Source organism: Rhipicephalus microplus, chromosome 6 (genome assembly GCF_043290135.1).
Source record: "Rhipicephalus microplus isolate Deutch F79 chromosome 6, USDA_Rmic, whole genome shotgun sequence".
NCBI classification, from domain to species: Eukaryota; Metazoa; Arthropoda; class Arachnida; order Ixodida; family Ixodidae; genus Rhipicephalus; species Rhipicephalus microplus.
In genome coordinates, this window is record NC_134705.1 from 149,052,693 (window position 1) to 149,069,122 (window position 16,430).

The window sequence follows — 16,430 nt, forward strand, 5'->3', positions numbered from 1 at the left end:
GCCCCGCAGCATAAAGGGCATTATGTCTCCTGAGCGTAAATTAGATCGAAAGTGTAGCCGCATTTTTGCGCTGTCAATCGACTGCTGGACTGCTGTCAGTTTTTGCGCCCCATTTAAACGAATGGAAAAATGCTGATATTCGCCAACATCTGCAAAATTTTACAGCTGCGTTCTCTTCTGCAACCTTTGAAAGTATGCAACGCGTAATCTCAACATCAGTGTCTGTGGTTGTGTTTTGTGATTATTGTAAATTCGTTCTTTTTGTTAATTGTTAGACAATTGAACTGCTTCATACTGAAACTTTAGATGAAACATGTCATTCAGGCTGCGTGAACATCGCCTTTTACTCCCCACTGAGACTGGTATAGAAACTTTCGTTTCCATTGCAAAAGCTGTGGTGGTGCCCCAGATTTCAAATCACGGATCGTAATTAATTCGCAAAGGTGAAACACGAGTGAACGTGACAGCTGTGGGGCCTGCAAAATTAGGTTGCAGGGCAAACTCTCATGTGTGAGCCAACCCTCAGTTTTCTTCACAGTAAAAACATTTTGCTCCTCTAGATAGCTGGTAAGCTTCGTGTTTAATTTTGTTTGGTGTTTCACACGTTTCACGCTCAGTACATATAGGTGTGCAAGTTTGACATGGCTGAGATGGCTTTTAAGCATGCCTTTCTGATTCAAGTGGGGGAGTGCATGAAACTTTCAAATAAATAATCAAGTATAAGTCCAACGCCACATTTGTCCGGTGTGACTGTTCTTTTCACTCTGTGTGTTTTTTCACTGGTTTCATCTTCCTGTATTATTTATTGAATTTATTTTTATGGGTGTATATTATAGTAATAGTTATACAGAAACAGGTGCCTTCTTATTGATACATCCTCTTTTAGTGTAGATAAATATTATTACAATCACTAAAATGCACAACCCAGGTATATAAGTACATAAGCATATTCTGAAAAGCTAGAAAAGAGACCTTCAAAAGTATATGAATTTATTCACACAAAAAAGTGACATGAATGACCAAACTAAGGACTTTATTAAATGCACTAGAGAAAATCACTTGCCTCTAATTCTTCTCACTCAGTCCTTCAGGCCATCATGGTCGTTTTTCTCCCTTTCATACCGAACTTCTTTCTTTTGCGCAGTTGCACTTCTGGGCCGTGTTTATAGGGTTGTCACCTTCTCGAGCCATCGTCAAGTAACAATGACAACAACTCCTTTATTTATATTTTATGTCAATAAAAAGCTTATCAATATTGAAGCTGATGTGTCGTAAACTATGGCAGTGGTCCCACTGGTGAAACTTTCTCAAAAAGACAAATTGGTTACATTTACCTTCTTGATATATGATCATTGCTAATTATTACATCGGATAATAATAATGTTTAGCAGTTCATGCTTTCAAAAAAAAAGGGGGGGGGGGCATGTGCGCACAAAAATACAGGCGTTTAATTAATCACATAGCTCGTTTTGTAATATATATAAACAGTCATGGTTAGTTTTTGTTCTTGATCCTCTTATCAGAAAAAAATAGTGAAGGTGTGAATGTATTCTTCTGTAAGAAATCTGTCTTTTTAGCCATACCGGTAATAACTGACATAACGTGCAGGATATGCCAACTACTTGAGAGATATTTTTTTCGTATTTAATTTATATTCACAGACCAGTCCCAATATTCGTGAAAGAAGACACCAAGCAATTTGAGAGACGTAAGATGTTAAACAGGCTGTCCCTCAAAGCTAATATTTACGCTAGTGTATATTTTCTTACGAGGTTTAAAAACAATTTTTGTAACATTCAGATTTAACCTGTTGGCCCTGAGCTAAGTAGGTAGATTTTGTAACAATTGGTTTGCTTTCAACTCAAGGTCGTCAATGTCTGGTCCAGAGAAGAATAGATTTGTGTCAAATAGATTGATAACTGTCAGGTGTTCAGGGCATGTTTACTACGTCGTTTAGGTACATATTGAACAAGAGTGGGCTGAGAATAAACTCTTGTACAATCCATGTCTAATGTTACCGAATTCAGATTTGGCAACGTTAATGTTGGTGTATCTCCCATCGTTCACCGGCCACAGCAGGGAAGGAGCAAATTTACTGCTCAAGGTTTTCTTCGCCACCGTATCTGCGGCGCGCAAGCATTGAAGAGCGACCCGTGGCGTACATGCATGCAGCAGACGAGGCGCTGCGGTCCACCGACAAAGCTGTAGTCACCGCTCGCGTCCTTTCAGGCAAGTCTCCACTAGGGGCGGGGATCGATTACCGCTTGGCACCCACTTGTCAGAGTGAGCCATTGGTAGCAGCTGCCGTAGACGATGTTGGGTCTAGTTCGACAGGATTATCGCTTCGTGATTGGGGTATCGCCATGGTGAGCTGGCTTTTCGGCGGTGAGATTTTTTTGATGAGGAACTCGTAGCGCCAAGCCTGACACCAGTCACGTGGTGATTGTTTTTCTAATCTACTAACGTCGTTAGAAAATTGCATCGAAATGCAGCCTACCCTAGGGTTCATCTTCATCGTCCCTATGTGCCCTGTTTCTGTACTCTCAACCATCTTAGGTGTTCCGGCTCCAAAAACTTCATCGACTATTTGTTGAGCTATGCTAACTGTGTTTTTATTGGGTGGACTGCAAGTAGTGGGATTTACTCAAATTTTAATCGCCCAGACTCGTTTTAATTATAACGTGACTACATAACACACGACGACAATCGCCGTACCCTTGAACTGCTTGGAACCTGAAAAAAAAACAAAGCTGGTGGTTTTCCTTAGAATATCTAACAAAATCTGCGCATACACAAGTGAAAGTGATACCAAAGGAAAATATGTTTTGGTTACATTCCTGGTATTAACAACGCTGTTTTTTTATGGTCTTAGTGAGGAGCCGTTGCATTTTTGATCTGAAAAACTGAATATAGGACGTCCCGCGTATACAGTTCCGAAATGTTGAAATCATTTCCAGGAACAAGGCGATTTTCCAACCCATTGCGCTGCACCAACTTTCATTAAGAATGCCAGTGTGGCTACTGATTGTGTTCTAGAAGAGGCATTTAAAGCCCAAGCTTCTAGGCATCGTTTTCTATTCTTGGATCATCCGGTTATTTAGGCAATGTGTCGAGCTTTCAAAAGAACATACACGACCATTGCGAGATTGTCTTTTAGGATGCAAATGTTTGAGGCCCGCTTATCTTTTCTTTCTCTTGTTGGAAGTCTAGAATTCGCTCTGCGTGTGTAGAGTGCATGCATTTTCCTTTTATGGTTTGTTCTAATCTGGGTTGCTCACCGTATAGTGTAAATTCAAAAACAAATATCGCGAGCTTAGATAAATTGCTAAGTGCGTCATGGTCAAAGAACCTCCAAAAAAAGTGTTCGTTACATCGATATCCGAGAAACTCTTATTTGAATTTTCTTACCTCGTTCACTGATTAGGCGCATTATCTTGAACCTATACTTTCTGTAAACCAACCATAAAACACCAAACCAAGAGTGGTTGTAGACTCCCATACGCAATCAAGCGTTATTTTCAGGACACGTATTGCGGTGCTAGTCTGATGCGGCCAGCGAACTACACTGAAGAGTAGGAGAGGGTAGGAAGATAGTAATGTAATAAAGACTGGTGAACAGCACAGTATGTGCACCCACAATAATGCGATACTACTTTGTTCGGGGTTTGGACACTGAAACACTTGGGCTGGAAATTATAAAAGATTAAGGTTTTCAATGCGAAGCATTTCTTAGCGAGCTTCTGCGACTTTGATCATATCTATCTATCTATCTATCTATCTATCTATCTATCTATCTATCTATCTATCTATCTATCTATCTATCTATCTATCTATCTATCTATCTATCTGTCTATCTATCTATCTATCTATCTATCTATCTATCTATCTATCTATCTATCTATCTATCTATCTATCTATCTATCTATCTATCTATCTATCTATCTATCTATCTATCTATCTATCTATCTATCTATCTATCTATCTATCTATCTATCTATCTATCTAGCCGCTTAGGTTTGGGTGCTCTCGTGGTCACGCGCTTAACTTGGTGTAAACCAAAATCAGCATGGGAGGGTAACATAGTTTGCCGAATATGAGGCGCTGTTCAAGTCATGAATAATGTCACTATCCTGTTGCGTATGTCGTCAAACATTTCCCGCCAGACAGTGGCGCATACCCACGGGCGGCTATGTGCCACAGGTGATTGAAATTTATTATCTACCCAGCAACGACGAGAACGCATTCGGGCAATTTTAATGCGTGAACCTTAAGCATTATCCGATATTGGTAGCGTCCACCCAGCGATGGCATAGAATAAATGTCTGTGTTAAGAAGAAAGAGACGTAGTCAGCGTTGACCCGCTGACAAATGCAAATAATAAATTTCAGGGTCCCAGCACGAATTGAACCCAAGCATTGTGCGTGGCAGTCAAGCATTCTACTACGGAACTACGCCAGGTCTCAGAACTGCTTTTCAAATAGACGACAATCATCGTGCAACGTCGATAGGGGTTGCAAGGCTGCCCACCAAATTTAATAAACATTACGTATGTACTCCTTTGATACTACCGTCATGTCGGGTTAACGACAATTGTGGTTAGTTGCCATGCGCTGAAGTCGATTTATGTAGCAGTGTCGAGGGCCAGCATCTTCGCGAGCATCAACAATTCATATCAGCTTCTGGTGTTGCTAATACGCATGTTCCAGTTGGCATCGTTGCACAAGTTCAAATAACTGGTTATATAAACATTTGCAACTCTTCCCCTTATGCCTGCGCGTGCAACATTTGTACATGTATTTAGCGTCATTTCACGACGTCTCTCAATAACAAAACTTTCAACACGGTCCCTTTCCCTCCGCAGCTTCGCGTAACGGTAATTCCCAGATACGTGATATCGGACAAATTTTTAATCTTCATGTGGCGCACTATGAAGGACACAGAGCAAAGCATCCTGTCGTCCTATATTTTTGTGATTGTGCTTCGTAGTGGGGAATAAGCGTCACCCTGCTTGTTCTCGCCCATTTTTGCGGTCACCCTTGTTATAAGAAAAAGCAAAACATCCACAAGCTGATGTGTACTCGAGAGATCGTTACAGGTAGTGCTTCATAGAGAACAGCTACGTTAGAGCATGTTGGGTGGTCAATACGAAAATGTTTATGCAAAGCAAGTACGGTTCGCAAAACTTTAACAGGGTAGCTCGACCAAGCATATTCGTTGGTAATGCTTAAAGGTTACGCAGTGCACCCGTCAACTATGCATATTTTAGATGCTGGTTAAGCAATCGAAAACCGGTTATCAATTAAGAAAATGTGCCATATTGGGCGGAAAACTACTTCGATTTGATGTTAGCGAAGAAAGAAAAAAACTGAGGGCGATAATATTAAAAACAAAATCTGCCATCTTCACGAAGTGAATGATGACACGGGAGCTTGCTCAGAAATAATTGGGAGAACCCGTAAATCCACCATACAAGTAATCTGCTTTCATATAAAGACGTGGCACGTTGTTATATGGGTGATCGTATGTACACCTATATATACACAAGACGTATATTTACATGTTAGTGAGAGTAAAGAGAAGCAATACATTGCTGATCGAAGAACTGGGAGACGCGTTTTTTTTTTTTTGAAGATTACAATTTTGTGATTGGTGAAGTATGTGACGAGGTGATCTTGAATTAGAGGTTGCAGTTGAAAGTTGGAGAAAGCAAAGTCGATGCGGGTCCCGAGTCCAGAATCTCATTATGTATTTCAGAAAGCTGTAACCGCCTTTTAAAACACTATCACAATGACCAAGATGACTTGAAGTAACAGGAGACCTGTCTTGATGGTACATTTTATATATATCACAAGAGTGGAAGCTTGGGCTAGTTGGTGCGTATTCATATTTGCAAGGTGTTTCAGCGCGCGAACAAAGGAAAAAAGGACAGGGTAGACAGAAAGAGCGCTGACTTCCAACTAACTTTATTTCGCAGAGTGGCAAGAATTTATACGTCTAAAAAGGAAGATTACAGAGCATGAATGTAAAAAACAAGCCCAATCTACACACCAGTAACAGCACGTGTGACAGGTCCTTTAATGCCTCAATGCCCAGCCAGGTAATCGCGTTCAGCCTGGGGTAAAGCTACCGATGAAGTGCTTACGCATTTATCTCCCAGCACGTGTATTTTTTCTGCTTCGATAATTTCTCGGGTAAGTTGCTCCCTGTGCCTTGCCAATATAGAGCACTGATCAAAGAGGGGGGTGCACCCACAGTCTCGGCAATGAATGCCAAGATGCCCTTGTACCACATTGTGCACATTGTTTCGGTGTTCTCGCAGGCGGTCGTTTAGCCCAAGCTTCCACTCTTGTGAGTTACATTTCTAGTACATCGGGCATCTATATCTCCTCTTCTACAAGCCCTTCTCTTCTCGTCAGTCTAATCAGTGTGGCAGCTTGCCGCGCACGCTCTTTGGCGTACTGCATCCGGCTAAAGATACTTCTTCCCGAAGTCAAGGCGTTGTTTGGTGGCCTCACTCCCTCGATTGGCCATGGTTTAAGAGTTTCCAAGATTCTACGCTCAGAATGGCTTCGGCAAGCACGCCTGTACCGTCAAGCCCTGCAACTACGAATCCTAGGCAACGAACGCACAGCAGTTAAACAAAAGAAGTGTCGTGAACTCTCAAGCCTCGTATACCGAAACGTCGAGTTCATGTGGCGTCAGACGCTCAGTTACCTGCGGGCCATCACACCAAGGAAGTCTCCAGCTGCTAGGGACCTTGTGCATGTTCTTGGGGATGCTTTTCTTCCCGACAACGTTAAGCACACCCTATGCCTCGGACCAAAGTACGCAGTGGCACCTTCAAGAACACCACACGAGCTCCTCACTCCAGTCAGGCAAGTCGCTCGTCGTGCTCCTGACTCTGAATGTGATAGATGTGTTGCCCAAGGCGTGCAGGTGCTATCGAGATGTAAGTCTTCGAACAAAGTTGTCAATACAGGACGCACTGTCGCGTACCTAAAGGCACATTCCTTGTCACTTCTGCAGGCTGACAAGGAGGGTGGTTTTGCGGTTCTCCCTCGTTCAATGTTTAAGGTGAAGGCCATACAGGCAATGCAGTCCCTTTCAACGAGAGTGATAAAATTTGTCTAAATAAGCTTAAGAAGCGTGCGAAAACTCTTGCCGGGGATCTGGGGCTGCAGAAGCTTTCAAAGGCAATAGATAGCTGCAAAAAGCTTAGCCTTGACTTGTTTTTTTCTGCGAAAACGCACAAAATTGACTGGCCGTTGCGGGTCATTGTAACAGAAAGGGGGACCTGGCAAAAGTCGGTAGCACTTTTCTTGCAAGAAAAGCTAAAAAATTTAACAATAGACGACCCTTTTTTGGTAAAAAACTCTAACGCTGTTATTGACATTATTGGGCGAACTAACACAGGACTCCAGGCAATGTCTGTGGATATTAAGGACTTGTATTACTCTTTGCCGCACGATCAACTACTAAAATGTGTAGAGGAATCCATAGACAACTTCGGATCATCAGCGTTCCAAACGCGCACTGGAATTCATAACAGCAGCTTATTAGAGTTACTCAGCTTCTACTTGAAGGCCACTTTTGTATTTTGGGATGACAAAAACTACTTACAAAAAAGTGGAGTATGTATTGGTTCATGCTTGGCACCCATTCTCAGTGACATATTTCTAGCACATCAGGATCGTGTCTTGTCGAACAAACTTGATGACTCTGTGGTTTTTAGAGTCTGCCGTTTTGTTGATGATTATTTAGTGTTGTTTAAATGTGACAGTCAAAATTTTCAGACCATTTCCTCTGACGTGTTGACTGTTTTCCGAGAGTGCCTGAAACCATTAGTTTTAACGTATGAATCACCCACTGATAACAACCTGAAATTTCTAGATTTGAAGCTTTTGTTAGAACCCCGACATGTTTGCTGGATGTATGAACCAAGAAGCGGCAAGCCTCTTCTGCCTTTCGGCTCAGCTCACTCAAAATTGGTCAAGCGGGGCATTGCTAACCTCTGCCTTTCCAACGCCTTAAAGAAGTCTTGCCCCCACATGGTACACCGCAGCTTTGCTCTACAAGTGGAGCGCCTCAGCAAAGCCGGTTACCCCGCACACGTTCTCGTTTCAGTGGCGGAAAAGCTGGTCACTGTCGTGAAGCGAGGCAACAAACCAGATAAGCGCAACAGCGTCAGAAAGAGCCGGCCTGTCGTACTACCGTACGTGCACGACGTCTCACACAGGCTAAAAAAGATTGCTCGAGACGCCACCGTTCTTGTTGTTTTTTCAGCACCTGAAAAATTGCAGAAGCTTTGCAAACGGGTAAATACACCTCGCGCAACTTCTGCCGCGTGCTCTGTCGCGCACAGGACATGCTACGTCCCATGCGCAGTAGGAGTCGTATACTTAATTCCACTGACGTGTGGGTGCGTCTATGTCGGCCAAACCGGCAGGTGCATAAACGACCGCCTGCGAGAACACCGAAACAATGTGCACAATGTGGTACAAGGGCATCTTGGCATTCATTGCCGATACTGTGGGTGCACCCCCCTCTTTGATCAGTGCTCTATATTGGCAAGGCACAGGGAGCAACTTACCCGAGAAATTATCGAAGCAGAAAAAATACACGTGCTGGGAGATAAATGCGTAAGCACTTCATCGGTAGCTTTATCCCAGGCTGAACGCGATTACCTGGCTGGGCATTGAGGCATTAAAGGACCTGTCACACGTGCTGTTACTGGTGTGTAGATTGGGCTTGTTTTTTACATTCATGCTCTGTAATCTTTCTTTTTAGACGTATAAATTCTTGCCACTCTGCGAAATAAAGTTAGTTGGAAGTCAGCGCTCTTTCTGTCTACCCTGTCCTTTTTTCCTTTGTTCGCGCGCTGAAACACCTTGCAATTATATATATCGTTTTGCACACTTTATAAATATGCAGCTGAAAGAGCTACCGCTACAGAGCTTGATTCGCAAGCATTCTTCTGTGCTGGTTGCCTCGCAGATTGTGATAAAAAATTGGTATGGTTCGTAAGACAAAGTAAGAGACTGATGCAATTATAGAAATAATGAAATGGCTAGTTCAAGCAAGATTATAACGTGAGCCTTCTGCGTGGCAAGCAGGTGTTTCATCACGGAGATACTTATACGCGTTAGACCGGCTTATTTAATGAAAAAAAAATCTCCACAAGAATTTCATTTACTGGGATGAGCCTCCGGACGAATGTAAAATTCCGCGGCATAGTTTCACCAGATGCGAGAGCGTGTGGATTACGAAACTTGTCGGTGGTTCAATGCTGCGCATCACTGAAGTGTGCAAATGCGGTGGTCCACTTGACTCCCTACAGAATGTTGTAATGGTTACTTCGCCAAATCGCAACGGTAAAACATACGCTGTAGTGAACACTACGAAACTTTACATCCTCAAAAGCTCTCATCGGGTTTAGCAGTTATACCAACTTTTGTTTCCCGTCTTGACTGAGGTCTTCGATTATAGTGCTCTTTTAATTTATGCACTCTCTCGCGTCTCTTGCCTCACCGTATGCCTGAGTAGAAACAGGTGTCCCGCAAATTCACGCTCATGTTTCTGTTATTCCAAATTGAAAAAAAAAGGGGGGGGGGGGGATTCTGGGTCACTAGTCTTCACGAGGAGGAGCAAGTCAACTAGAGACTAGATATTGTAATTTTATCTTATCATATCTTCTCATAAAAGTGCCGCACAAAGTCGTTAGATGACATATGGGGACTAAATAGGCCTATTATTGTTAGTTAAATCAAAATATTGTGATATGTTTTCGCAGCACACTGAGATGTTTTACCATCTTGGTCGAACATTTTTCTTCATTTTCGTAAAACTCGACACTGATTATGTTTAAAACGCTCCTTGGTGTTTCTATTTTCACCAAGTTTGCAATCATCACATTTTTTTCTAGTTTTACTAGGAAATAAATATACAATGTGGATGAAAAGCTTTTGCTGAATGAGCATGATACTTTTGTTAGATTTTATGGAAATATTTTGGCTTGAGCAGCCTTCGCGAAAACGAGACTCCTGTATTGTAGGTCAGTAAGAAGCAGTTGCTCAAAAATCAATTATTGTCAATAAAAAATTTACTCTCGTTGATGTAAACCTAAATTCTTTTAGACCCACAGAACAAGTTGTGTGAACTTATAACAAATGGCTTCTGTAGGCCGAAACGCCCTAAATGTTCAGTGATAGGCCTAAAAATCAGAAAAATATGAAATTCTCAAGATCAGCTTTTTCCATCTGCTGATAAAAACCCTTTTTTCTAGAATTATTTGAGGATTTTTTTAAAAACAAATGTGGATTTCTCTTTTGTGAGAGAAATCCCCAGCACACATAAACATTCCGGAAAAAGAAATCGCGACATTTCTTTGTCTGCACTCCTGTGATCACCCAGAAGCAAGAATGCTTGAGGTCCACGCACTAATATTTAAGTCCACGTTGAAGAGCCTAACATGCTCAAAATGTTCGGAGCAGTCAACTATTGCGTGCCTCGTAATCATACCGCGACCGCACGACGTTCACCTTCAACAACAAATATCATGAGCGTCAAGCTACATTTTAATATTTTTCGTACTCGTTTAATGTTGGATAATGATCTGTCTGCACAAGTCGTGCTATAATGATGTACGCATTCTCCAGCAGTAATGCGATGCCTGTCTTGTTTCCTTCTTGATCTCTCTGCTTGAATGGACTCCGTCTCCTTTTTAAGATGAACAATGCGATAACACTTTATTGACGCTGTTGAATGTAGCAGATAGCAGCGCTTCGACACGTTCTTGCTCTCGGCAGTTGAGCTGCTGTAGAGGTGGGTGCTGGTGGCTAGCAACGTAGAAGCCTTATTTGTAAGTGTCATTCTCTTAGCAAATTTGGCCTAACATAGAGAACTGTTATATTGTATGTCATCTTTCAAGTACTTTTACGTTGAGTTGTTGTTGGTGAACGCTTCTCATAAGAATTATGTGTTTCACTATTTTTTGTGACTAACATTTCACGTAAGTTCAGGCTGCAAATACATATGTTTTAATTGTTTGCAATACCGAAAAACTTGGCATTGTAGGATTAGTTGCATTTGCACTTTCAGAAAAAAAAACAGTACAATAAGGAAAGCTTCGTGAATTTTCTGACATTATTTCGTTCATTCTATGCATGGGCAACGTAAATCAGATGATGAACACGTGTGGCAAATATAAAATTACCGTACAAAAAATACAAAATGACTAGTATGTTATTTGCGTAACACTCCTGAGCTCTTCAGCAATTTGATCCTGCAATAATTTCAACTACAGGTCTCGCTGGCACTAGCAGTTATAAATGTAACATTAGCTTGAAAAGTTCACGCAACCATGTCATAATCAATATTTCTCAAGTACTTACTCGTTGTAGTGATGTAATAAATGATCACTCTACGATAAGCTAGCTGTCTAGGTCTACCAATAACAAATCTTTCTAAAATGCAAGAAAGCTGCAAACATGCGCGTGTAACCTTAGTTAGATGAGGAGTTCATACTGCATCAATTGTCTGACTGCCTTTAATGCTCATTCATTACATATACAGCCCATGCGTACCTAAGCTAGTTTTACTACGCGCTTAAAAGCACTGTCCCGCGACTTGTTTAGTGCAGTATCCTGAAGCAGAACTCAGTGAAAAATGTCCTAAATTATGTGCGACAGTCTAGGCCGCGAAGTATGTAATTGATTCGCAAAGCAACGTAGACAGAATTTTCTCCCCAGATTCAATCATAAAACGTGTGCTCAACCTCCGCTTCAACTGAATATCACCGGCGTCACAAAGATAAAAGTTTCTGTAGCGCCGATATGATAAAGAACTTGCGAAATAACACCTTGAAGTCCCACAAAAATGCTTTAACGGTCCTTGATAGAGAAAATTAACGCTCCGGTTATTTACAAATATTGCTTTAATGTCCTTTTGAGTTACCAAGGCTTCCAATGTGAGACACATAAAGTTAGAAGAGGAATAACATTGCTATCGTTGCATCTCATTGTCGCACTAAAATTGCGCAGTCAATGTTAGGGGTGACCCTAGAGCGAGTTTGAAAACTTTGCATTGTATAACGTTCCAGAGTACTTCTTCTGTGTTTATGAGAATAAAAACTAATTTAATTGATTTGACCTCTGAGGTCTTTAGCCTTACGTTAGTATTCTGATGTGAGAATGACCTACGCATCTTCATAGTGGAGTAGGAACACATAACTCAAATTGCTTTATAACAGTTTTGCGACTTATGCATCAGCAATATGAGTGAAAGCGATCAGTGCCTACTTTATTTTATTTTTATTTATTTTATTTCTTCATTTGTGCAACAATACAAGATTGTCTTGGTGATGATGGGAAAAGGTGACGTTAGAAGAAATGTCACCTCACTAGGCCAAACTTTACACATATAAAACCCGTTTTTTTTTAAACCAAACTACAATACGACGTATCTTTATTCCCTCACGAACTGCCGCAAACTTAGCAATCACCATTAGAAACTAACAGGGCATGGAAAGTACTATTATTTAAAAAAAGCGTGATGCAATACAGGCGTGACATTTGCACTCCTTACTTAAATGTTATATTATGTGCAGGAATTTCGGTCATCACTACAATGGACGAAGAACTGTACAAGGACTTCGATGGACTGCCATTGTTAGACTTATACAACCAGGAATCGCTCCACTCGGCAAAAAATTATAAACCTCGATGGGGAGACATTATTTTGGTTTCATATCCCAAGAGCGGCAGCAACTGGACACAGTTCATAATTTGGAACATAATGACAAGAGGCCAGCAACCTAAAGATATGATAGAACTGGGGCTGAGGTCTCCATTTCTTGAAGTAACTGGGGCCGCAGTGGTGGAAGACTCATGCAGGACAGGCCCCATAGCAACTCACTTTCCGTACAAAGTCCTTCCGCCGGTCGACCAGGCTAAGTACGTGTACGTGGCCCGGAATCCCTATGATTGTGCCGTTTCCATGCACCACTTCCTGAAAGGCCTGACTCCAAAGACATACATGGATGTTTCTTTCGACAAGTTTCTGCGACTTTTTCTGTCAGGAAAGGTAATCTTTTCAGTTTGGCTTAATTCTTGAAGTATATAGACAGGAATTTCAATTCAACGCAATATGCAGTCTTGTGTTCTGGGAACACCACTTGAAAACTACCGGCCGCGAGATATAGCCGTAGCACAAAGGAATGCTTTTTAATATTTAGTAACCTTACCAATTACTATTTTCTGGAATAAGTAAATGTGAAATCGTGAATTTCAAGAACACGAAAAAGCATACGAGTCAGGCACAACAAAATTTTGGTGTTGGCCTGAATTAATGTGAATAAAAATTGGCGAAAGAGTGCACGCGCTGAATTAAATATAACATTCTTTAAATATTTTTGTAGTGAACCTGAACTTTTGCCTGCTTTGCTTCGGCTTCCAATCAAAAGCAAAGTGCCTTACGAAACAGCCGATTGGAGTTTGACATAGTGATCAATGGTATAAAAATACTCACATATCATACAACGTAAGGCTGACAGCCTAAACATAGCCAAACATAGTGTCACACATTATTTCTGAAAAAAAAATATGTATAACGTTCTTTGGCGTCTTGCTTTTTTATTTAGACTTTCTTTGCATGTGAATACGTTTCAATAGGTGTTTCAGCAGGGAAATAAGGCGTGGTTTATTCATCGTTTTCCTTTATTATTAACTCAGACTACTGTAAAGGCAGCTTTTGAAAGACTGTGGCTATTTATTCAAAGAAAAAGAAACGTTTTAGAACAAATCCTTCACAAAAAAGTTCATGAATTTCGAGTAGTCAAAGGAATTATTGAGGTTTGTAAAGCTAAACAAGACTGTGTGATCTAAGCAGAGCGTTCGTTAAGAACACAAAGAAATCAAAGTTCATATGGCCGTACAGCGAGAGTAGCCTTCACGTACAAAAGCAAAAAGCACTCAAAGAGATATATTCGTCATTGCATGCGCAGCATGAGTGGCTTACGAAGTCCGTGCCGTCCACTGCCTAGCATATTACATCTATAGTGCGAATGCTGTGGACATACGGTGAACTATGTCTTATGCTGTGCACAAAATTCCCAATATTTCGGAAGGCTGAACGGCGCTTGCAGGCAGTCTTGTCGAGTAAACATTCTAAGGACATAATTTTACTTTTGAATTAAATGTTTAAGAATTTCACTTATTCACGTTGCGCAACATGAAAAGAAGTTACATTTTCATATGGGATATAATGTGCTGATTACTTCTGAGTTTCACAAATTTAGTGACGTGTATGCTTAAACAGTGATGTAACGTTTGTCTTAGATATACACAACACCAGTGCGAAAGTTTATAAACATCTGCAGCAGCTAGACCGGTGCAAAAAAAAATCAAATACGGGTAATTGCGAGCACAATTTCATAAAACCAGTCGTATGCCAGCTTCATCAGCACCGGTGCATTATGGATGCGGCACAATGCCTGAACAGCACGTAACCTCATGTGCTCGTAGTCAAATTGCTGTGAAAGGCATAAGATGGGAAGTGATCTGTGATAAAAATGGTAAGGAATGAAGCGTGTCATGTAAGTTTCTACGTTTTCAGGCTTTTTATGGGGACTACTTCGACCATGTACTGCCCTGGTACGAACACCGCCACCAGCCCAACATACTGTTTATCACCTATGAACAGCTCCAGGCTGACACCAAAGGAATGGTTCTGAAGATCGCACATTTTCTTGGTCCGGAACATGCTGCCACTTGTAGGGATGATACTGTTGTTCAGAAAATACTGAGAAACTGCAGTATGGAGAGCATGAGGGCTATTTTAAAAGACAACGTGAGCACGCGGTCGAAAAAGATTGCTGAGAAAGTGTCAGAGAAGTACCTTTGGAGGCTTGACACGACTGAGAAGGCATCCGAGGGGAATGCAGAGATGCACGAAGGTGGTCAATTTGTTCGGAAAGGATTAGTGGGTGAATGGAAAGAATACTTCACAATTGAACAGATAGCTCGCACGAAGAAGTGGATCAATGAAAGGACTCAAGGAAGCGATGTTATGTCGCTTTGGGATGACCTGCATCTGCCATAAGGGATCACCCATGGAAAGCATAGAACGAGAAAAGCCAATGTAGCATGAACACAGTAATTGCCTTACTCAGTGAACACTTCAGGGTGAATAGGTTGCCCAAACGCGAACAAAATAATGATGTCATCACGAGAAAAGAAATTATTTGAAGACACAACATTCTCAGGTGAAAAAGAAGAATACAACTTTATTTTCAGGACAGCGGTAGAAAATTGGCACTCAGAAGCACGTTGGGTGGGGCTCCAAGTGCAGAATAGTGGTTCATTGCGCTTTTTGTTACCCAAGTTACAGCCTTATCGCTCTCATGCAACCTCGGTATGCATGAAATTACTTTCTTGAATTTCAGTTTATTTCGTTCTACGGAAACTGTTTACGCTACCACCTAGTAGAGTAGAAGTTGACATATATTTACCCTACTTACTGAACAAAAATTTTAGCATTGCATTAAACTCACTGAAGCCATACCCCACGAGCAAGTTTCTAATACTTTCGTATGTATTACATTATAACTTCCGCTATGCGTTTAAGTATATATACCGCGGTTTCTCAAATCTCTCACACATTATGAATTGTGCTGTAGTGTGCAGACAAATATTATCAAAATTAAACGATTCATATATAACTAATCAATAAGCGACTCTTAGCATGCCCTTTCATGAAGGAATGAAGTATTCACATTACAACCAAACTTATCACCGTTACAATTCCAATAAAACTGTTAAACAATCAAGCATGACTGTATTTATTTTTGTCACGACGATGTTGCATTTCGCGATAAATTGCTAGCTTTAGGTTGCCCGCCAATACTTCATCTTGTTGAGATGTAACGCACCGATAACTGCAAAAGAAAGGCTACATGTTTTCTTTAATATAAAACACATAGGTTTTACCCTGAACAAATATGTCTTAACGTGCTTCTTCATGAAATACGCCACTTTGCATTGCTGGAAGAATTGTGAAATTTCTTTTGAAGCAGAGTTGTCGAAGTATGTAGCAAAACAACTTAAAGTGACGGCAAAGCTAAAAGTCGAAGCAGTGGGAGCTCGAGCACCCGCTATGTTGCGGAATAATCTTTTGGTTATTTTTTTAAGAAAGTATAACAACAATTACGTGATTGGCGCAACGACTGTGGATTCACAAGGGTGAAATTGATATGAAACTGGAATTGCACTCTCACTTGCTCAGCGCTGATGTCAGATGATCTCCGGGAAAACTACAAAAAAATGTCACTTTTTGAACATCGTTCTTATATGTGCTGGTGTTCTCCATGACTCCAGGATATATTTAATTCTTAGAAGCTCATCTTATTAACACAAGAACTTGCACAAACTGCTCTA

The 16,430-nt window shown here is 41.1% G+C and overlaps 1 protein-coding gene across 1 annotated transcript; it reads left to right on the top strand.

Annotated features, from left to right (window-relative positions):
• The first annotated feature begins 10,767 nt into the window (after nucleotides 1-10,767).
• Nucleotides 10,768-15,823, top strand: LOC119186574 (amine sulfotransferase). Its single transcript, XM_037435109.2, has 3 exons — nucleotides 10,768-10,858; nucleotides 12,605-13,080; nucleotides 14,611-15,823. The coding sequence occupies exons 2-3, from the start codon at nucleotides 12,625-12,627 to the stop codon at nucleotides 15,094-15,096; spliced, it is 942 nt and encodes a 313-aa protein (XP_037291006.2). The 5' UTR covers nucleotides 10,768-10,858; nucleotides 12,605-12,624; the 3' UTR covers nucleotides 15,097-15,823.
• Nucleotides 15,824-16,430: the final 607 nt, after the last annotated feature.